Source organism: Rhea pennata, chromosome 15 (assembly GCF_028389875.1).
Source record: "Rhea pennata isolate bPtePen1 chromosome 15, bPtePen1.pri, whole genome shotgun sequence".
Classification (NCBI taxonomy): domain Eukaryota; kingdom Metazoa; phylum Chordata; class Aves; order Rheiformes; family Rheidae; genus Rhea; species Rhea pennata.
The window spans coordinates 14,655,799-14,678,905 of NC_084677.1; the positions used below are offsets into that span (position 1 = coordinate 14,655,799).

The 23,107-nt window shown below is 44.3% G+C and overlaps 1 protein-coding gene across 2 annotated transcripts in view; it reads right to left on the reverse strand.

Moving 5' to 3' along the window:
* TTYH3 (tweety family member 3) overlaps positions 1–18,992 on the reverse strand; it is an 80,144-nt gene extending 61,152 nt beyond the window's left edge. For both annotated transcript variants that reach the window (XM_062588110.1, XM_062588111.1), the window contains exon 1: positions 18,784–18,992. In XM_062588110.1, the coding sequence (XP_062444094.1) occupies positions 18,784–18,906 (123 nt within the window). In that variant the 5' untranslated portion in view covers positions 18,907–18,992. The remainder of the gene's footprint in view (positions 1–18,783) is intronic.
* Between the last annotated feature and the right edge of the window lie 4,115 nt (positions 18,993–23,107).

A 23,107-nucleotide genomic window follows, 5' to 3' on the forward strand; every position in this document is an offset into this window, starting at 1 on the left:
ACCTGCTGAGAACCAGATAGAGGCAAGCCATAGTACTGGCATGCCTTCATTTGGCAACGTTGCTCTTTTAAGATCATTTAATGCATGATTTGCATACTGCTACCAATTCAGAGGCACACTAAATGCCAATTTGTGCCTCAAAATACCATTCCCACAAGCTAAAAGCAAAGTTGGTGCCTTTAAAAGACACTGACTGCAAATTTTTTTCCCTCCCTTATGATCAACTTACCCTTTGCTAGTATTCAGATTTTCACTGTGCATTTCACTGGGGAACTACAGATACTTCAGACACTTGATATCAGTATGAAGACGCTCCCCATTTCTCTATCCACTAGAAAGCTATTAATTTCACCACTGCAGTTTTGCATTTTGGAAGCATCACATCTTCCCACCAAAGAACAGTCTCACCAAGGTCAGCAGCCCTGTGGCTTTGACCTTGAATTTCTTAAGCAGCTGCAGCTTCCCTTCAGACAGCATCAGCAACATCACTCACTGTGGACAAAATCATAAATAGAAGGAGGAAGTACATTTGCTTTCACATTCTAAATAGACAGAAGTTCCCCCACATAGTACAGTCAGAGATGTTTGTTCGGTTGGTTTTTTTCTTGGAGGGGGGGGGGAAGGGGGGGAAAGAGAGGGTTTTTTTTTGTTTGTTTTATTGCTGTTTTGTCTCCAGCTAGGTACACAGGAAGCCACATTCCCTTATCTTCTCTAAGCTAGCTTTAGTCTAACGACCAGTGCTTGAGATGAAACCTTCCTGTGCATATAAAACCACATCAGCCCAGAAGCACTACAGTCAAAGCTTAATGTTTCAAGTCCGAGATGTTGTACAGCCACCCAAGCAACCTCAAGGGAAAGGCTTCTTCACTCAGCACAGCCCCCATGAAAGCTCCTCACCACAGCAGCTGCATCTCGCTGATCTGTGCAAAGAGCAGCTCGCCGGTGTAGGGCTCAGCAAGCAGTCACATCCACGCAAGTTGAACAGCCCGGCTGCAACAGGGAAGAGGCAGCAGCGCTTCTACTTGCCAGGTCCTCACGTGACCTATTAGGAGACTGTGCAAGAGATTTCTAATGTCCTGAACAGTCCAAAGGAGTGAGAAATGCCAGACCTCATGTTTCTATATGTGATGGACCCAACACCACGCCAGGTGGGGGAAAAGGCCCTTGTTAAAACCTCAGACAAATCATGCCATTTGGTCCTCAAGTTCCATCATTAAGATTTCTGTCTTTACTTCAGCTAATAAAAGTGCTTCTATTTTTCCTGCAAATCCCTAACCACAGTTTATGCTCTTTTCTCTATAGTTCTTCACAGCTATATACTGACAGGCGAGTAGCGTATTTTGGAGTATCCTGTCCTTTAGAAGGATTATCCAAGAGAGCAGATTTTTCACTCAGCCTTTTTTTCTTTTTAACCTCACATCTGAGGTTAAAAACACAGCCCTCTGGATTCAAATGGCAATATTAGGAAGGATCCTGCAAGAGAAGAAGAAATTCATTTTAGGTATTGCACAACAGCAGCTGCCTAGTCCATTGACTATTACACAAATCATGTACGGCTGCACTTCAAAGTAATACGAAGTGAGGATAGATTTCTGGCCTGAAAGCACTAGGAAAGGAGTATTTAATCTAGCCTTCCATACAATATCCAGGCCACAGCCATTTGACAGCAGAGCAGTGGGCAATTCCTGCTATGAACCATGTCTGCAATTCCTCATACCTTTAACTCAGCAAGCCATCCGACATGCACCACGCAGCGTGGTGCTGTGACTCCACTATGTGCGTTGTCATGTCACTAGAGTTGGCCATTTCCAATAAAAATACATTCATCAGGAATACACGACATCTCCCCACTCCTAGCCCCAGCACCTCTTCTGGCCGTTGTGGTTCCTGAAACACGTTTTCATCACAGAGCAGTACCAGAATTTTGTGCTCAGTTACTTATGCCTTACAACCAACTATTCCCCTCTTGCTTATATTTCTTTTACCATCTCTCAGTTCACTACTGTGGCCGAATGGCCTTTCAGCTAGCTATCATCTGACCGATGAATCACTTTATTCAGCCTTAGACTAATCTTCCATATTTATTTAGCTGTAGACTAACCTTCAGTTTTAACACCTGTATTTCTCTTCATCATTTACTTTGCACTTGAAAACGGCTCTTCTGAAGCACCAAGTAACTTATTACTTCTGCAGATCAGTGGCTTGCTTATTTAGAACAAAGTAGGATCTACCAATCTATAAGGAAAAATCTTCTAAACTGTTTATAAATCCTTATATTAAAATACCACAAATGGAGTCTTCTTTTTTTTTTTTTTTTTGCATTTAAAAGTTACATACATATTTTTGAGATCTAGAGTTGGTTCTTAGATTGCACCAGGTATTCAACTTAAATACCTGAAAACTAAGATCTACTGTCCGCTACACACAACTCTTCTATCCAGTCTTCATAGGCAGGTGCTTTAAGCCACATCTGTGAACTTACTTTCAGAGAGCAGCCTAATCAAAGAACACAGAGAAGCAAAAACTATAAGCTCTGGTATAAGACTGATAGCACCTTACTGAAGCTTATTCTCCAATCAAGTGAAGCTTGCAGACCCACTAACTACAGCACCATCAGTAAAAATGCATTTATTAGAGATTCTCCAAAGCTAAAAAATTACAGCTATGCCCTCCTTAGCCCTATCACATCAACACAAAAAAAAGTAGTTTGGCAGCAATACAAAGTCAGATCTATTAGAACTGCATTAGACTAGTAGGGAACATTACCTTACTCCCAATCTATATTGAAAACTGCATTTTTGACATGATACTTCCAAAGCACTTACGGGCCAGCAGCAGTTGCCTGAAATTCTTCCTCCTTTTAGCAGGTGTTAATACTTCTGGGAAAGAGCCAAACAGTACTTTTGAGTCATTGAAGCAATTGAACAGTTTGCTTCATCACCTGTTACATTGCAAAAAGTGAGAACAACCATCTAGGAAGAAGTTCTGAGCAGCCCCAAGCTAAGATCCCCTGAAGTAACACAACTGATATCCGCAATAACTCCCGTATCTTCCTGGAACTTTTTATTGAAAGAAAGCAAGTGGTGCATAAACTGCAGAACAAAAGAGCAGAGAATCTGCTCACACACTCTTACAAAGCAAAGTTACATTCTCACTCGATACAGCATAAAAACCATCGTGAGACCACTGGCAGTAACTGTGAGTGAAGTAGCTCTCCCTTTATGGGCCTGCCAAGAAACTCACAACACACCGTTTGCTGGAAAAGGTGCTAAAAAGAGAGGTGCTCTTGATTTTCCTTCTTCCTCCCATCATCTTCAACAACAACACCACGGCCAACTAAAAGTCTTGCTAAGAAGAGATAGCAAGCTCATGTTTGTTTTGAGAAAGTATCATAACTTAACTCAATGGACAGTATCAGCAGAAAATGAAATAATTGCTTTATAACAAACTAAGCTTAGTCTCTTCAGGTGGGAGGCAGGGAGAGGTTCATCAAAGCAGGGAGAGGTTTGTGGAGCAAAATAAGGAAGACAGGAAAGAGGGGGGAAAATGGCTAGAACATGTCCCTGGTCCCTTCAAGACTTTATTACATTAGTGAGAGAAGGCAGTCTGCAGCATTTGCACCTTGAGATTAGTAACAGGCTCTCTGTAAGGTTTACCTTGGCTTGCTAACCACAAAGACTCATCTTCTTAAGGCCTTATTGTACTAGTTTAAGGGCACTTCTCATGCTACACACACGCACATACACTTGTATGCCCTTCTTCCTCCCCTGGTCTCCCGGCGATAAGGCCACTAGATGCCATCCAGCACACCAAGCAGAATGGTCTCTGCACGTATGTCACTCCACACTTACCCTTCTTTGCTCTACTTTAGCGAGGATATTTGCATGAGGGGACATTACTTTTAAGTTCTGTGCCCTTCATCCTTACCAGGCACCATAATCCTGTTTATGACATGCTGGTTGCTATGGAAGTGATTATATTATCACAAGATTATACTTTCAGGTGGGAAACGTGTAAGTGAAGGAAACAATACGCTTAAAGAACTGATGGTGCAATTCCCATTTAACAACAAGGAGCTTTAAGAGTAGCTTCCAGAAGCAGAATTTGACCAGGAGGAATGGCATGGCATCCATAAGCTTTCACTTAGTTTTCCTCCTAAAAATCAGATGTAGAATTTTTGTGTCACTAGACTAGAGTTGATCAGTACAGTTTCATCTTCCTCAGATCCCAAAAATTTTTCTGTATTTGAAACACTATCTCCTTAGTCCAGTCCAAAGATCAGGGTAAAGGAAGTGACATGACTGTATAACCAAGTTCCACGTCTTTAACTGCCCTTTTGTAGATTACTGTCTTCTATAGAGCAAGGATTCAGAGAGCAGAAGCAAGAGAGAGTCTCAGATCTGACACACTCGGTGAAATGCATGACTAACCCAGCTTGAGCTAGCAGAGCAGGAGAGGACGTGCCTGGACTACATAACTCCATTTGAAAGTTTATTTACCGGGGGACACAAAGATAGGGAGTTACTGAGGTGCTGGCTGGAAATTAAATAAATCACAGACAGGAACACAGCATAAACAGGTTAAGACCTTGTTTCTTGCAAGCAGCTGGGAACCAAACAAGACATTTTCCTAACTACAGAGGTCTCACTCAGGGGCACTGGAGGAGCCTAAATCTCTAATGCCAGGATTACACAGGGTGCAAGCACTCTGACTACGGCATCAAGGTTACCATGCTGCAGCCAGCTCCCCTCCCTCCAGTGACTGGTATGTCTCTGAACAGCAGTGGAGTATGACTGGAGACATATTCTCCAGTCACACTACAGAATAGCTTCAGCCCTTATCTAGATCAGAGGATCAAGGAGCCGTTTCAGAAATGCTGCAGAACCACCCAGAGACACTCACACGATCCAAAACACAGCTGCAAAAAGAACAAGATTCTTACTCCAGAATAGTCAACATTTTGACTAAAAATGCATACATACATAAATAGCTTGAAGTTAACACCAAACTTTGGGGCATTTAATATTACCTTCCTGAAGCATTAGAACAGTGCTGCCGTCTGGTTTCATCCATGTTTGTTCTCAGTGATAAGTATTTTTGTCAGAGCTAAAGCTGAAGGCTACACTGCAGGTTCTGCTCTGGCGCTGAGAGCTCTGACGCTCTCAGCCCTTTCTACAGCTAGCTTAAGTTCACTGAACACGAAGATGGGGTAGTGTACGTGTCTGTGGTTAGCAAATAAATAACAAGTCAGTGGTTTTGGTTTAAAGGTATACATGTTAGAAAGACAGTTTGATAGCCACAAAGTCAAAGCAGGAAATTTCATTTTGGAAGGGAAAAGAAATACAGACATAGCTGGTTTGACCTCAGTGTTCAAGGACTATCCTTAAAATTGTGTCCCTCTCAGGAGCTTTAATTTATTGCATCAGGTAATCAAGATGACTCTCAACTAACCCAAAACAAATTAACCAAACATTTTAATTAAGGAAGTGGTCAAAGTCCTGTCAATAGGTTATACCTGCAGAACTACACTTCATCTGTTCCAAAGCAGTGGCATACCCAACACGAGGCATATCACCTCCAAAGCTAAAACTTAGCTGACATCAGCAGGAGATGATTCAGATCTGCCCACCAATGAAGATGGATCTGTAGTCCCCTTTGCCACTGGGAGCACACGAACAGATGGGCCAATCACAGGCAAAAGATAAAAGAGCTAGCGAGTAAGTTATTAGATGTGTTTAGGAGCAATCTCAAGATAAGCAGCAGCCTTCCAGATTAACTCTTTCTTGGGAGCAAAATTAACAGCAATGAAAATTAATAGCAATTGATTCACTCAATTTTAATAGATGAATAAAAAAACCACATATGAACACAAAAAGGGGGGAAAAGCACAGAAATGAGATGCAAATGTGGCCCAGTATGCAATTCCTTCAGTAACTATTTCAGTCTAAAGATAGGATTACACGGACAAGAAGAATTAACATGCCAGTGGGGGTTACAGTAACAAGACCCCCCTACCTTGCTTCTTTCATGATCTTCTGCTGGGAGAGGAGGAAGTTCACAGCTTGTCCCTTCCTCCCATAGCCTTTACATTGCCCAAGGCTAAAGCTAAGCAGCACTAATAAAAAATAGCAGAGCTAGAGTAAAGTGTCCAACCTTGTTATTTACACCTCAGCAGAATGCTCCCAGCAGCAACTATCACTCACACTGCTTCTCTAAGAGCTGCCTGCTAAAACACGGGCACTGGAAGCATGTCCTAGATTGCCACTTGTCCACGCAGAGAACCCTGTCAGAGGGACAGGACATATTTTATATTCATCACCTGCAGTTTATCCTTTAAGTGTTTAAAATGCCCCCCCCCCCTTTTTTTTTTTTTTTTTTTTTTTTTTTTTTTTGAAGTGCCTGTGTTTGAAGTGATTTTAACTTGCAGCAGGTTAAGCTGAAAGCTTAAAAACTCACAACCCTGCAGTAATCAAGAGCTTCACTGGTTTAGTTAAAGCACTAAACAAGCCCAGAATCCAGTCTTAGAGGACAACCAAGAATTTTACCTGTCTCTGCTTGGCTGTTATTTCAACCTTGTAAATTTGTTGCTTCCCTTAATTTGTCTAACCAAATGATTCAACATCTTTTGCCCAAACCCTAAAAATTTTGCTACATATAAGGAACATCCAGTGCTCCAGAAAAGTCCACCTTGGACACCAGGGATCAAGCCCCGACCTACTGGAGCCTCATGAGCTACTCAGTGTTGTAGAACTCAGACTTGGCAGGGGGAGAAAGAGAAGCACAAATGAAAAATACAGGACATTTTAAAATACCAAAAGGCACACAAGAAGTGTTCGGCAGTCTATTTTTAAAATAGTACGCTCATCCAAAGTAAGGACTTCTGTTAAGCAACAGGAGAAGTATCAAGCAAATCATGTTATCCTCAGTGGATGTGCTCTGCTTTCCAAGTTCTGAAAAACAACAACAAAAACATGCACACACCACACACACACAGTTGATCCTGACACCTACCATAATTGAAATGGTTTCCATCTTAAGGGAACATGAACGTTAATACTTGCCATTATGAACAGAAACATCTGTAATCTAGTCATGTGCAGGAACTCCCATTAACTGAAGTCCCAAGCATTCAGTCTAACCTCACTCAACTTCAATTCCTAACAGAGAAAGTCAGTCTACCTTTTCAATCAAATCTGTCTAAGCAGACTGACAGCCAGCTATCTCTATCCCCGGTCTTTTCCTGGGTCTGTTCCTCTCCGAATTGCTTACGCTTGACAACCTGTCAGATCAAAGCTAAATGGTGTCATGATTTCAGGGTCCACCACTGCATTAACAGTAATCATTACTATAACTCGAGTTGTAACAGCATAGAAATAACAGGTTCTTCCCTGAAGTCCTTCTAGCCATTTCTCTAGTTCTCCTTCCCAAAAAAAAAAAAAAAAAAAAAAAAGTACATTTAATAATACGAGAAGTAACAAAAACTTCTCTCTTAAGACACAAGCCATCTGTTGCTGAGGGTCATTCACACAAATCAGTTCTGATAATTACATTTCTTCTTCTCTCAGAAATAAGAGATCACAAAATAATGGAAGTTTGCTACAGATTTTTCCTCCTAGAAGACTCAAAAAATATCTGGTACTTTTTGTTGTCAAGGGTCAGTCATTCCTTAACCTCCAAAAACCAAAGTGAGTATTGTTTGCAAAGCTAGCAACTGTACATGTAACATTCTTATCCCAAAAGCAAAATTCCAAAAGTGCTAAAGTTTTAAGGGAAGATACTTACATAAGATTTGATTAAACTCTCCCTTCCTTCTGCTTCTCCCCACCCATAAAATCCATGCTTGCAACTGTTTTGATTTCAAAGCTACCTGGTGATCACACCTCCCAGGCAAATGTTAAAAGCAGGACACTCCACCCTTTCCTCTTAGTTCAACACTAAGATTCATCCAGAGGTCAGCCACCAAGCACTCTCACCTACTTCTTTTCTATACACTTCCATGTTTTTTACAAAAAGCCAAACTAAATAAGGACTTGCCATGTGTGCATTTGGAAGGGAGGAGTGCAGGGGGAGTGGGGAAAAGATGCAGCATAACTTATTACAACTGCAGAGGTTCCTAGGCCCTGAGAATTACAAGCCTATAGCTGGATGTCATTAAAGAAGGAATTAATTAATTAATTTTACCAACGGCTTTCAAGCCACCATTACAATTCTCACCCTTAACTGGCAGCAGGACACTCAAAGGACAGCATGAGCAGGATCAAGTGCAGAGAGGGGGACAAACCACCCCCAGCTGATGTCCCCCATCACGTTCTTTTCCAACATGTCACTGCCATTCAGGTCCCTGACAGTCAGATCAAACCCAGCAGGAAAACGCCTGGGCTTTTTGGACAGCTGAATACAAAAAAGCTTCCTGAAACAGTCAGAAAGCACACACCAGCCTTTGAATACAGAGAAGCAGCGCGATAGCGAGCAGGAGACGCTCAGAGCGCTGACTCCACCACTTTCATTCATTCGGTGCCCCAGCCCCCCCCACGTAACAATTACAGCTCAGGCTCCCAAGGAGGCAGAAATTGAAAACACGTTTTCATTGAAGCACAGCTTGAATTTCATGAATTCCATTACTCTCGACTTTCTCAGCATTGCCTGGAGTGAATACTGTAAAACAGGGGAGAGAGGGGGGCAGTAGGCAAGACAGCAGTCACATACCACCCCTCGACTATGCCTGTCAGAATAAAGTATACAGAGGCACTTTCAGTAAGGAAACAGCATAAGGAAAGGCTATTCTTAAGTTGAATAAAATAAGCATGTGCTAGCTCAACATAAGTTTAGAGAGATAGGAAAGTAACACAGCGAGACTGCCAGAGACTTCACAACAGTAAGATCATCTGGTACAACTAGCACTTAAGTAACAGGGTTACTGGCATAATCCAGATGCAAAGTGTTATAACTTCAGCAATAAAACAGACAGCATCTCTCCAGCAAACTGAAAAATCCTGGCTTTTTTTAGATGCTACAGCAAGTACCAAAACTGTACCAGTTTCTCAGCTACAGTCAACAGCCTCACAAGTAACTTGAGGACACAATCTAACTGCAAGAGGGAAAAAAAAAATCCATCAAGAAAAGAGCTCAAAGCATGGTGAGCTCACACTCTGCCAATTAAATTATTCAAAAACATACTATTCAACTCCAATGCAATTATTATTAATTAGTACAGAAAGTTAGCACCAAGGAATGGGTCATTTTTTTCCACATGCAGAGCTGTAGCCCAGTCCACTTTGAAATTATTAGAAGTTTGCTAATTTAACATCCCGTGGACAGCTTTGATATTCTTAATAGTTCTTTCATATACCCTCTCTCCCCCCTCCCACAACTTGGGCCTTATCTTAAGGAGCATTACACCATTTACGACACTGAGTCTTCCTTGTAACAGACACTATTATGCAACTGAAGTGGCTCCATTTGGGTTTTAGAATTATTTTGAATTTCAGCGTTGAATAGAAGGCTTGTTTAAATTCTCTGCATGAACAGCAGCATTTTATAGGCTGAAAAGGGTGTCCATGCACAGACACTTAACACTGGCATAACAACACATTCGAATCTGTTACACGTTTGTGAGACATCCATTCCCCACATTTCAGGTTCCCCTTGTCCAGGAATAAGTCCTGCATTGTTAGGACCAATCAGCAATATCTTTCATCCCTAATTTCACACCACAAAGGACTTTCACACATACGCACGTGCGGCACCAATCCAAGATGCATCAGCCAGAAAAAGCATTTAGTGAAATCACAAATCTGAACATTCAGCTCCAGTTAAATAAGGCTGAAAGGTGGCGGGTAGGGGAAATGAACTCTTTTCCACAACAGGTCTCAGTGCTGATCTTACTATTGAAGAAGACAAAACAAAACAAAAAACTGCTCAAGATTGTCAAAATAATAAGTTAAAAGAAGCTTGCCACACTCTATCTGCTGAAGCTATCAACCTGATAATCATGTAAAAGCAGACGTTATTCTCCGAGCTATCACCATATCCAAGTGCTTGTAGAAGGAAACTGGTACGAGTGCCTTGACCGAGTTGCTCCAATTGCTGTATCCACGTACTGCACGCTAACCTACTTTTTTTTGGCAAGAGAATAGCCTTGTAACCTCAAGCACACTGATGATTATATTGCAAGAACGTTCACATTTTTGGCTCACCAAACCCTAAAGCTCACAGTTATAAGAAATGTCTCAAAGAAAAGTAGTTTGTGACCCAGAAATCTAAGAAAAAAGAAAGACTTAAAACTTTGAAATTAAGAACTCTGCAGCATGAAAGTGCACTGAGTTTGCTCCTTGCTAGCTCATCTTAAGTGTAATACACACATATAGCTATAGAGGTATAAATAAAAGCATCCATATGATACTACCTCCACAATCACTACTCACAAGATACTTGAAGACCCTTTCACCATGCAGCAACAGTCACCTCTGAAATTTTGGAATAAATGTAACCAGTTTCTAACTTTTAAAAAAAAAACAAAAAAAAACAAAAAAAAACTGTCATACAGTTCATTGTCTCAGCCCCTCCCTGAAGTGAATGGGGACAGGAGGAAAAGACTCTCAGTGATGACTTTTTTCCCCCTCCCCTTCTTTAGAGGTGTCATTTCAGTGCATCCCCAGAACTGAAAAATCACCATCTTCTGGCTAAAACAAAGAACTAGTAGAATGACATACCCAGAAAGTCTTGCTGAAGAGGAAGGAAGGTTTATTGAGGGTTTTCAGTTTGGGATTGTTTTTTTTTTTTCTTTTTTTTTTCTTTTTTTCTTTTTTTTCCCCTCCAGGATTCTTTTTCCAGCAAGCGTATGCACTAAATAAGAGGAAATTTGAGACGACTCTCCAATATAAGACTTGACTCCAAATATTTGGCATCAATGTCTCAAAAGTGAGAACTAGTTTCCAAAGTTTAGTACAGAACGCAATCCTGATACATTCCAAAGTTACTCAAGTCTTGTTTGAGCAAAGAAATTCACAGACATCACACCCCTTCCCCCAGCTATGGGAACTTCATTTAGTTGAAAACAAGCCAAGTTCTCCTACCCACTCAAGGGGAATGGGAAATCTCAACAGAACTAGTGGAAAGTTTACTACTAAAAGATAAAACAGAAACATGAGAACTGACAGCCATCAAGAGCTTAGTCACAAGTGAGATGCTGACTCCCCTCCGTCTCATAGAAGTTAACATTGAGCACCATCTTGCTGAGTGTGTGTCTGCAGCCACTGAAGCGTATTTACTCGATAGCTAAGAATGCAAAAGAATGACTTCAGGAGACATATTAACCATCACTCTTAGTCTTCAGGGTATAAATACTTACGAGTACAGAAATGCCCCCAGAAAGGAGTCACAACGTTGACTGTGCAAGCTCTATCACGATATAGTCTTACCACACCAACACCCACAGCATGTGTTAACCTTGTTGTGCAAGAAGATGCCAAAGGACTGGAGAGACTACCTCCTACTGTCTCATGAAGACACACATATGCCACAAAACCTGATGTGATAAGAGTCTCAAATTTTTGTCTCTCATTCTCAATAGATGGATTTTATTTGCAGGTCAGAAAAGAAATCTAACCCAAAAAAAGAAAGATCAAGAGCACAGGTTTGTGCACAGCTCCTTAATCCACATTCAAAATCTTGAGATTAAGTCAGAGGAAAGCACCTGACTCTCCACCCTTAATCTCTGGAGTCATGCAAAAGGGATATAGACTTCTTAGTGAGAATTTCTCACTTTTTCTAATAAAAGAAATAATAATAAATAAAACACACAAAAAGGTTCTATTGAGTCAATGTTTAACCAAAGGTGTTTTGTTAACTTTAAGAGTATGGATTTTTCCTCCCCTAATATAAAGCCTCAAGAATCCAGGAAAAAAAAGGGGGCAAAGATGAAGTAAGACTGGACAGATTTGTCTCGGTCCTATTCAGTCTTTTTCCAGGACACCGTGATCTGGCTTTGCAGTTAGATACCACGATAAACTTCCTAAGTAGCTATACCATTTTGGTGGCAAACTGAAGTTAGAGACTTTCATCTTAGTCTTCAGTTCCTGCTTAGCCTGCTCTTTTCCAAAGCAAAGGCAAAATGTAACATTCTTGAATGTCATCTTCTCCAAACCAACAAGCACTTGAGTGCTGGTAGGTGCAATATACAGGCAATACTCAGAGGACACGGATACATTACCCAAGGTTTACTTGGTACTTAAAGACAGACCAAGAGACAAGGCTGTTACAGCCTAGATTTTTAAGAGGACAAATGGTTTCTGCTGGTTTCAGCAGAAGAGCCAAGATGCAGAAGAGCCAAGATCTTGGTGTCTGGCCATCACCTGATACTATTAATGTTTTTAACTCTGATTATACTGTTCCAGCTAGGACCAGCATGATACCTTCCAAGCACTACATGCTGTAAGAAGGTCTCCTAAGACTGGAAAGCTCAGCAGGCTTCAAAAAAGTATCTTTTCTAAGCAGGATTTTTAATACTTTCAGTATTTTACTCAAATGAGAGAGGCATGGTCTACATCTGTGCACACTCACTTGCATCTTCATCCATCCTCCCGCCACAATGCACTTCATATTCCTCCACGTTACCTTTTAGCCCTTTGTGCCCTTTTTGGTCTGCTAAAGTCATACATTCAGAAAAATTGCTCTTCTGACTGGAGTAAGGTAACTTAGAGTCAGGGTTTCCAGAAACAGTCAGTTCTCAGGAGACCATCTGAAAACACAGCAGCACAGCATGGGTCAGCAAAAAAGTAAAGCTGCAGACAGAAAGCTGGCAAAGGTTGACTTTTTCCTGTCTGTATACCATATGCTGCTGCATGACTGGATGTATGGTCAACAGAAACCCTTATATGTCTTGCTTTGGTAAACCAACCATCAAAAATTGTCTTAATTCTACATTTTTGGTTATTCACCATGTTATAGTTCCATATTATATGCTCTTCCAGATCAAACATAGAGTAGAGGAGTCAGACTACAGCACCATTTGCTGGTAAGAGATATTATGTGATTACTCATGTAACCAAGACTGATGAGAAAAGGGTGGAAGAAATTTACCATCAATTCTTAAATACCTAAAAGCACTTTCAATTCAATTAAAAAACACTGGATTCTACTAACCAGAGTCACCTAACTTTAGGGAAATTTGAACAAACTCATGCTACAGCAGCATAGCTGATCAGGTCTGGGAAATGGTCCATCTATTCCTAAAAGAAAACTTCAGCCTAACCCCCTCCAAGAAAGGCACATTACCCTCTGACTTGGAGCCAACTAGACAAGAACACGTCATCCAACTTTACTAACACACGTTTCCAATTTACCGAACGGCTCTTGGTTTCAGAGTTGAAATAAGACACCAGTACAGTAGAGGAAGTTCTAAAACAATCTCTCTAATCCAAGTTTTTTGGCGGTTTAGTCTCCATTATGTTTCTCCAGCCAAGAAATACTTCCAAAGACGACATTAGCTGTTATGTGTAGGGAAACAGCCTCACAGAGCCAGCAAGTACCTGACAGAATCAATTCCTTGCTGAACCTTTGCCTACAGTTTCAAACACACATGCCTTAGATTAAAGTCTGCAAGGCAAAGGAAGAAAGCATCACCGGGCTTGCACAGCACCTATCAAGCCTTTTGCTGTTGGATCCCCCATAGCGTGCACACATCAGTAGGAAAATAATATTATAGCATGAAAGCACTGACAGAGGTATGAAAGCAAGCTCCTGGGCAACACTAGAGAGACCATCCCAAAACCAACAGCTAGAGCACATCCCCATTCTTATCATTGCTTCCTTCAGTGTGACTCTGCATCTTAATTGGTGTGAATCAATCATCGAGACTTTTTCAAAGCATATATGGTTGCCGTTGCATCTCTATCTGTCCATTATCAGTTCTAACTCTCACAGAAAAAGCACTATGGTGATACAAAGATGAGTCTTGGAAGTGTGCTGGAGGATTTTGCTTTATTCTAGCCAAATTCACACAGAATCCATGTATTCACACAGATTCAGGTAAACTTTGCCATTTTGCAGCCATTAATGAAAAAAAAAAGAAAATGAAAAAGAAATTCAAGTCAAGACACTTGGTAGCTTAGCTTTTACAGCCTCTTTTGTTCTTCTGTTGTTTAAGTACACTTCTTAAGTCTTAGGGCATGCTGAGCGCTACAACAGAGCGTCATAGTTTCCTCTTCTATCAGGGCTAAGGATACCTTGTCTCAGACAGATATCGCATTACCACTTGATGTGCTGGATTACAAAGCTACTCAGCTTCTCTGGTTCTCTCTAGCAGGTAATGTGCTACTTCCTCAAGGCTCTTAACCAACTCTGCCCTCAGAACTAAAGCTAATTCAGTGCTATGCAGCCAATTAGCTCACAAATAGACATCTTTATGCTACTAAACAGATTAAATTAGTAGCAACAGCACAGTTTCAAAACAACTCTACTGTTCTGTTTAACTGAATTGGACAGTAAATGGACAACACTGGTGTGATAACCAATATTTATTTGTTCAGCAGCAAAAGGCAGAGAAACCAGAATTGGAATTAGCATCATGCTGTTAGAAGTAACACAGGCTTTGCTCCATTTTTACATTCCCTTCACTCCAGAGTTTGTGACTCACTACACAATGAAAAGGCTTTGCAGAGCACTGCAGTATGAGTCAGATGAGAATACAGCTAGGACAAAACTGTTCATATCAAGATATCTTCAACTCCAATGATTCATGAGAGGGTGAGGAAAAGAACAGGTCTGCTAATACCTTCTGTAGGGATGACTCTATGGATAAGTCCTTTGAGCAGCACCAGGAAACCAGGACATGAAGGCAGCTCTAAAGGGGCTCTGTTTATCAGTATGCCTACCCCACTGGAGAAGAGGGATCACAACCACAGCATGTCTTCACTAACGCTCATCTTCTTTCCCCTAAACAAGCACACAACTAGTTGTACCATGTCCACAGTTTGTCATGACTGAAGCGAAGCATTCAAAGCAAGGGTATAAACACACATTTTTAAACAACCTAGTCCAGACAGGAGGATCTCCTCTAGACTTGTGCACAGTGCTCTAACCTAATCCCAAAGGACAGGCAGTAGGAGAAGACAGGAAGTAAATAATACTTAGGGACAGAGTTTCAGAGACTATTCAGGTGAAGAAGGTACATGGCTGAAGCCTGTGGCTGCATCGATCTCGGCCTTTGGCGTAACATTGCTGCTAGTATTTCTCACAGTCTCAGACAAAAGGAGGAAGCCCCTGTTGGTTGGAACACAAGGGACCCTGCTGCCTCGAGACAGGCAGACGCACAGTGGGTGTCCCTCCTGCTGTGAAGGAAGGGACTATATGGGACAGAACACTGTAACTGGTTGTTAGATCTGTGCTAATAGATATGCCCCACCATCCAGGGTCCCAGAAGACACAACAAAGACCTAGACTTCAAAGACAGCCAGTATGTGCTTATCTACGAGCTACACAAGCTTCAGAGAGGTTTCAGGGGACAATAGCTTGTCTGCTGCTTCAGTGGAATAGAGGTTTGTGCATTACAATAATCCGTAACAGGTATGGGTAGAAAGCCTATTACTAGCAAGCCTCCTCACCTGCAAAAGCACGTGGCACTTCCACAAATGACAAAAACATTCAAATCCAAGCCACCATGTTTTATTAAAATGGGATGTTCAAATGATGCACGAGTTCAAATCTATCATCAAAACACGAGAACAAAAATACAAAAATCAATAAATAAAGTAGGTCTTTACCAAGAGGTTACTAAAGAAACAGCATGGTGAACAAAGTAATGTCTTCCCTTGGTCATGGGTTAGGACATTTTTTCTAGAGAATCAGTGCAGAATCAGGAAGGACATGTTGCTTCCTTCCTTGTAACAAACTAGGACCAGAACAGATGCAGAGTCCTGCTGTTCGCTTACTCATGACAACAGCCTAGCTACTCTATGATTTTGAGTCACAGAAACTTAAAGTTATTTTCAGTTTAGTAAAGATAATTCTTCCTTACTACAGCTAGGTACAGTCTATCCTTTCCCATCACTGTAAAGTCCCAGCTAACATCCCCTCCTGACCTCTGCCTAGCCATGGGAGAACTCAAATATATCATGCAGCAATGACAGCTTATACTGAAGAACTACAGCATCAATCACTAATGGGAAAGAAAAGAATACACAGATGCACAAGATGTGTGCCAACTCACCAGAACTAGAAAGACAAGAACATAATATGTGGAATTAAGAGAAAAAGCTTTCTTATTTTCAAGACTTTATATAATCTCATTTTCCTAAAGGAAAGAGGAGACTATGTCAGCAAAGGTTGCAAATAGAGCAAGAGATGCAAATTCATAATAAAGCTAATGAGAAAAAAACTAGAATTCAAAAGCTTTCAGAAAAATTTAAAGTACGAGAGTGCATTTAGCTTTATTATTTCAACTCCCGGATTAGGTTTTCCTGTCTCATTGCATTAGAATTCATCTGCATGGCTACAAACTCCAGAATCTCAACTCCCAGAAACACAGCAGCCTTGTTATATAACCAACAACGAGTACGCTACTGATAAAACCAAATGCATTAGTGGCGCCTGTTTGCTATCCCTAGCCAAGGCCGAAATCAGCAAAGCTGCTCCTCAATCTTTCTCTTGAAGGCAGACCCTTCAGTAATCCAGACATTCAGTTTTGGATTTGATAAAGACATTTTCTTTCGAGCTAATATCAAGACTTAAAAGGACATCTACTGCTGCACAAGAAGTCGTTACTATCATCAAGCAAGGGGAAGCAATTACACAAGAGAACAGAAAGCTTTAAGCCTCTACATGATTAGTGCTGAAAACATTATCTGACAAATGAAGAAAACCCCAGAGGGTTGTGAGGAATGCTTTTAAGCAACTTAAGTAGAAACAGTAGGGTATCTGCTGCCCATTCAGAGGTTAACTAGTACTAGTTTCACGATAACATACTCTGAAGAACACCCTTCCATCAACTCTAACTTTCTAACTGATCTTTGATATCTCATATCCCTTGTTTTAAAGGCAGCTGCCCTCTGAGGTCATGGAAATACAGTTAAGCTGCTGTGCAGTATTGTATCTGTGTGCCTCTTGAAATCTCAAGCTGAGGGAACTTAAACAAGTGAAGCAATGGAAGCCCAAAATGTAATAGTTAAGTCAAAAGTTCGTTCTGTTTATTGGTTTAAAGAGCATCTAACCATTGCTCTTGAAACATATCTCACAAATTTTGCTCTAGCTTCAACCTACAGAACTGTTCACATGTTTAAAACAAAAAGCCCAAACACACTCTCTGAAGTATTTCTAATACCTTTTGCTTCTAGGAAAAACAAGAACTGCCTGGATGCCCTAGCCTTTTTATCCGTGCCTGTGGTAGGAGGCTGCATATATAGGGCACAGCAAGCATGTTCAGAAAAGCAAAATGGTGTTTTCAAAACCAAAGACCGTGGCAAAATGAGGCAGCAGAGTCACTGCAGCTCTGTTCCAAGATGACAGCAGAGAACACAGATGTTGGAGCACACAGATTCACTCCACAGTCATTTTAATTACTGGGCTAGTCGACCAAGCACAGGATACAGGCTAAGCAGCACCAAAAAAAAAAAAAAAAAAAGAGAGAGAGAGAGAGAGAAAAAGAAAAAACCCAAAGCCACACAAGTATTCTGCGAGCATCTTCTCGTGCACTTGATTTTAACACAGCTCACACACATCAAGTCGTCCGTTTCCTACCAAGCACTCAGTCGGCTTTGGAAGGGCACGCTCAGCGCCGCCCCGGGTCCCGGCAGAGCAGGATGCGGAGCGGGCTGCAGCCCCGCGAAGCCCGCGGCGGCCTGCGCGGTTCCCGCCACCGCCAAGCGCCTGCTGTTGGCCCACGGGCACCAGGCCGGTCGGTGCCTGCGGCCGGGCAGCGGCCCACGGCGGCGCGGGGCCCACGGCGCCTCCCCGGCCCGCGCCGTCGGTGGGGCAGGACGGAGCCCCCGGTGCCGCCGGCCGGGCGCTGCCGGGGGGACCCTCGCCGCGGGGAGGGGGCGAGGCGGCCGCTGAGGCGTGGGGGCACCACGCTGCCTCCCCCCCCCCCCAAAGTGGGGTGTGTGTGTGTGTGGGGCGGCCCTGCCGCAGGCCCCAAGCGCGAGGGGCACTGGGGGGGCTGCGCTCCACCACCCCCCCCACACACGGGTGGGTGTTGGTGCACGCGTGGTAACACCCCCACATGCGTGTGAGGGTAGCACCCCCACACAGCCCCCGTGTGTGTGGGGGGGGGTAGCACCCCCACGCAGCCCTGCGTGTGGTAACACCCCCACACAACACCCTGTTGGAGGGGGGAAACACCTCCAACAACCCCCGCGGGACTGTGTGGTAACACCCCCACGCAACCCCTTGTGTGCGCGTGTGTGTTGGGGGGGGTAATATCCCTACACACACACACACACACACACTCTGCGTGTGGAGGGGGATAACAACCCGAGCAACACCCCCCCGTGAGTGTGCGTGTGGGGTAACACCCCCACGCAACCCCCTGTGTGAGTGTGGCAACCCCACACGCAACCCTCCCCCCCCGAGACGCCCCCCCCGGGGCAGCTTCCCCCCTCCACACACGGCAGAGACACCGCGTGTGCAACACGCGCGCCCCCACACGCGCACACACACACGCGCGCGGGGGCGGCAACACCCCCAAGCCGCACGGCCCCCGCTAACCCCGCGCGTGGGCGCGCAGGGCAGCGGAGCGGAGCGGAGCGGGGCGCGGAGGGGAGGGGAGGCCGGCGCCCGGCGGCGCCTCACCTGCTGGTACTCGGCGTCGTGCGGGCGGAAGTCGGCGGCGGTGAGCTCCCAGCGCAGGCTGAGGTGCGGCAGCCGGTGCAGCAGGCTCACCCACCAGGGCGGCGAGTAGCTGACGCCCGCCATGCCGCGCCGCGCCGCCTCCCCTCGCCTCACGCCGACCCGCCGCCGGCCATGGAGCTGCTGCTGCGGCGCCGCCGCCCTCGCTCGCTCGCTCCTCACCCGCGGCGCGGCGGCGGCTCGCGGCCCCGCATGGCCGGCGCCCCCGACACCCGCCCGCCCGCGCCGCTCGCTCCCTCTTTGTTCGCCGAGAGGCTCCGCCGCCGCCGCGCCGGGCGCCGCCCGCCCGCGCCCCATTGGCGCCGCCGCGGCCCGGCCCCCCCCCCCGCTCCGCCCCGCCCCGCCCCGCCCCGCCCGCCGCCACCGCTGACACGAGCGCGCGCGGCCTCAGCGCGCCGCCAAGGCCAAGGCCGGTCCTGCCCCCCGCCCCCCCCCCCCACACACACACCCCACGGCGGCGTTGCGGCCGCGCCGGGAGGGCTTCGTCTGCGCAACAGCGTGGAGGATGCGGTGGGAGAAACGCCAGGGAGCTCCGGCCTCCCGCCTGCCCCGCGGCGGCTCCCCCTTCGCGGCCGCCCCGACGCGCTGGTGTGACCCACGCGGCCTCGCAGCGCTTCGCCGCCGGAACGGGGCTCCAGAGGCTGCTGCTGCGCCGTCAGCCCTGCCAAAAACCCCCCAAAGCCCCCTGCTTCCTGCCAGGCCCTGCCCGGGCCCATCGCGCACCAACGCGCCCGCGGCCCCCGCAGAGAAAGCGGAACTCTTGCTTTTCCGAAAGGGGACAAATCTGAGGAGGACGGAGGTGTCTACAGATGCAGACAAGCTCCTCGCGCGTCTTTCCAACGTGCCTGATCTTCACCTCTTCCCTGGAAACGTTTCCCTGTCCTCTCTTCAGACAAAGATTTGGCCTCCTCCAGAGCCTGACCCGAGGCCAACTAAATTGCGTTATTAACTTCAAGGGACTTGGAGCTGTTACCTTGTTTTGACGACCGCGTAAATCAGAGCCCTGAATTAAACACCTAAGTATTTAAGTAAAACCAGTCTGTTACTGCGTAACGTAACAGAGCGCGTGTGGTGCTCTCAGCGGAGCCGCTCAGACGTTACGACTTACCCCAAGGATTATACTCCGACCAGCCTAGAAAATCTTCCTGTATTTGCTAAACAGAACCAAACTATTTTCAGTCTTAAAGGTAAAAAAAATATGAGCGTACCCTGCTGAAATAAATAAATACTCTAGATAACCTTTGGATAGGTATGTAAAACAGAAAAGGTAACAGTAAGCAGCAGGAGTCACAAATTTGTTGGTTTCATTACAAAGATTGTGTTGTTCCTATTGCAGCTGAAATGCATAAAAATATTCACTGTTTTCTGTTAAAAGGCATGGATCAAATCATTTCATTTGTGCTCTAAATTCATAGTGTAGTCTAGCATTAACACAGGGGTTCCTAAACTTTGCCCATCATACGGACCATCTTGTAGCAGCGCACCTCAGCTACAGCTCATCCGAAAAGCTGGAAGTAATGTGCTCTAAGTACCCGTTAATGCAAGCTGGAGTTGGAAAAAAAGTAACAGCCGCGTTGTAGCAGACTTCAGGCAAACGTCTCCCAGGTCAGCGTCCGAGAATCTCTAATCTAATTAGCTCCATTTTGGATTAGAAAACATTACAACCCAGGCAAAGTTGCAAAGTTTTGGAGTGCTGTGTATCCCATTTGTAAAACAAGGGTAATACTAATGGCTTTTTTCCCTAAATGGTGGCTGATAATTAGAGATACCTCGCTTTTGCAGGAGAAGCTTTATTACTTTCCCCAAATGCAGCTAGGACATTACCTTTTTGTACCATCCTCACTTAAATATTTTATAAATAAGGAAAGCAAAAAAGCTGAAATAGGCTATTTAAAATATTAGGACCAAATAATATATAGTATTTTTACTGATGTTCTGAAATAAAACATCAGCTTCAATAGCTTTTGACTAGGACAGGATTTTCATAAGAGTATTATCAGCATAGCTAAAAAGAAATCTTATCATTCACAAATAGCATTAAGACACACGTCAAAAGAGTTCACGGCCATGCAATACGCGAACAAGTACAAGATATACGAAACTACAAGATACAAAGGCTCAACTCCCTCCCGCCTCCTGCAAGAAAAATTCTCTTTTTTTTGAGGGAGGACAGCACAACCGCAGCCAGTTTCATTTTGTTCCATTTTCCCCTTTCCCACAGTGCCAACAAGGACAAGCAAGAAATCCTCTTAAAACCAAATGATCCAACATATTTCACCTCCACTTCAAACAACCGTAAGACAAGGAGCTGAGAGGCCGCGCTCAGAGCAGGAGATCTCTCTGCGTAAGCCACTTCTGCCACAGAGTTTGTGCAATTTGGCACATGCCATGCTCCAGGCTGCAGCCTGTCCCGCAGATGCTGCTACTGCCACGGGCCTTGGGGCAGAGAAAAGCGGCCGGCTGCTGGGCCGAGGACTGTTGTCAGCAGCACGATGGACGTGGAGTGGAAGCAGATGCAGCCAGCACTCAACACTGAGATCTTGTTTGACAGCATCGATGTAAATCAAACCGAATAAAAACGTTTTGGAAGAAATTACAGAACAAGCTGGATGCTATTAAGTGGGGCTGGAAGCACCAGAGTATCAGCGCAGCAGTCTGAGGCTCCGTATGGGGGGCCCTGAGTGGGAGCGGGACCAGCATTCCCGCAGCCCGCGCGCAGCTCATGTGGACGCCTCCTGCACGTTCGTTTGGCTTGGAGAGAACGGGATGAAACGACAGTAAAGTCAAGATTAGGATCAGAAAGAAACTGAGTCATCTACAGTTTTAATTCCCCCCAATATATATTTATAATGCTATGAGAGAATACAAAAGATGAAGAATATATTCAGCAACCTAGGAATAAAGGATAAACAGAAGGAATTAGCACTAGTTACCCTTCCCCTGTCAGGGCACTTCAGCAGGTAGTGTTTGCATGTCCTAGGTTTCTAGTGTCTCTCATTTGATCCTATTCAGTAATTCTTGATTACGTGACAACAAGACAGTTAGGAAGGCTCTCACACTTCAAATTACAGCAGCCTCTTTCCCTCCCCACAGGAATAGGTGCTCTCTGTTTTGCCAAAGCAAAATGAACAAACAAGCCACCGCTGTGATATTGCAGGAATAAAAGCTAACAATAAATCACCCTTGTGTAGAAAGCAGTGCTATAATCAGCCAAAGCAAACTGCAAATGTCAGTTTGTCAGATGATAATCCTGCTGAAAAATAACCCTAAAAGCCATATTAGAGTTTGCTAACTTGCTTTGACATTGGTTTTGCTAAAGGATCACTGGACAAAACACACAAATGAGAGATTTCCCAAATTAAAGACAAAAAAGATAAAAAGACTAGCTTAAACCTCCAAAATAAGGCAAAAGATGGTGCACCTCCCTGCAAGACCATCTACCAATCTGAGAAAATATTCCTAGAAAGTATACAATTTTTCACTCTTCATGAGATTGTCTTCAGACGCCCTTACTGCTGATGCGATACAACAAGAGCACTTCTTGCTGTCGTAATCCCAAACCTCTGGCTCTTCTTATTCACTGCAAGAATGCAGTAATTCAGACTTTCATATACTGTGAAGTTAGGAGTCTTTCCTTGACTGTCAGACCTTATATGTGTTACGAAAGGTTTTAGCCAACAATATAGATTTAAAAAAGGGCAGGTTGGCACTCCAGGCGCCAGCAGATTGATGGGTTACTGTCTTGAGGCTAGAGACTAAATTATGGGCGGTCAGGGGAAGGTCAGTGAGAGCAATGCATCTCAGCAGCATTTCTGTAGCAGCACCCGTCTACTGCTGCTGGGCAACACCTCTGCCTGGTTGCCCCTGCCACCCCATCAACTCTACCCTTAGGTCAAGCCATGCTTCCTTCCTGCTGAGCTAGACTGCACTCCCCTTCTTCTCCCAAGGCTTCCTCTGTATGTTTGTGCTGAAAGTCAAAGGAAATAACAAATACAGGGCTGGAGACAAATACAGGAGTCTCCAGCCTCCGCTCTTTCCAATGAGGCCACATCACCAAAGTTGTTCTCGACTGATTTCTCCTCTGAGGCTTTCCCTACCTTGATGGACTTTCCTTGTATGGAGAAGGCTGCAGAAAGGAACAAGCATTTTGCTCTTTATTCCTTTCTTCTGAAGTCCTTACACAGACTTCTGGGTGTAAACAAAAAATACACACTTTCTAGCCACAACCAAGGCCAATGCATATAGCTTTAAGGAAACTCAAAGAAAG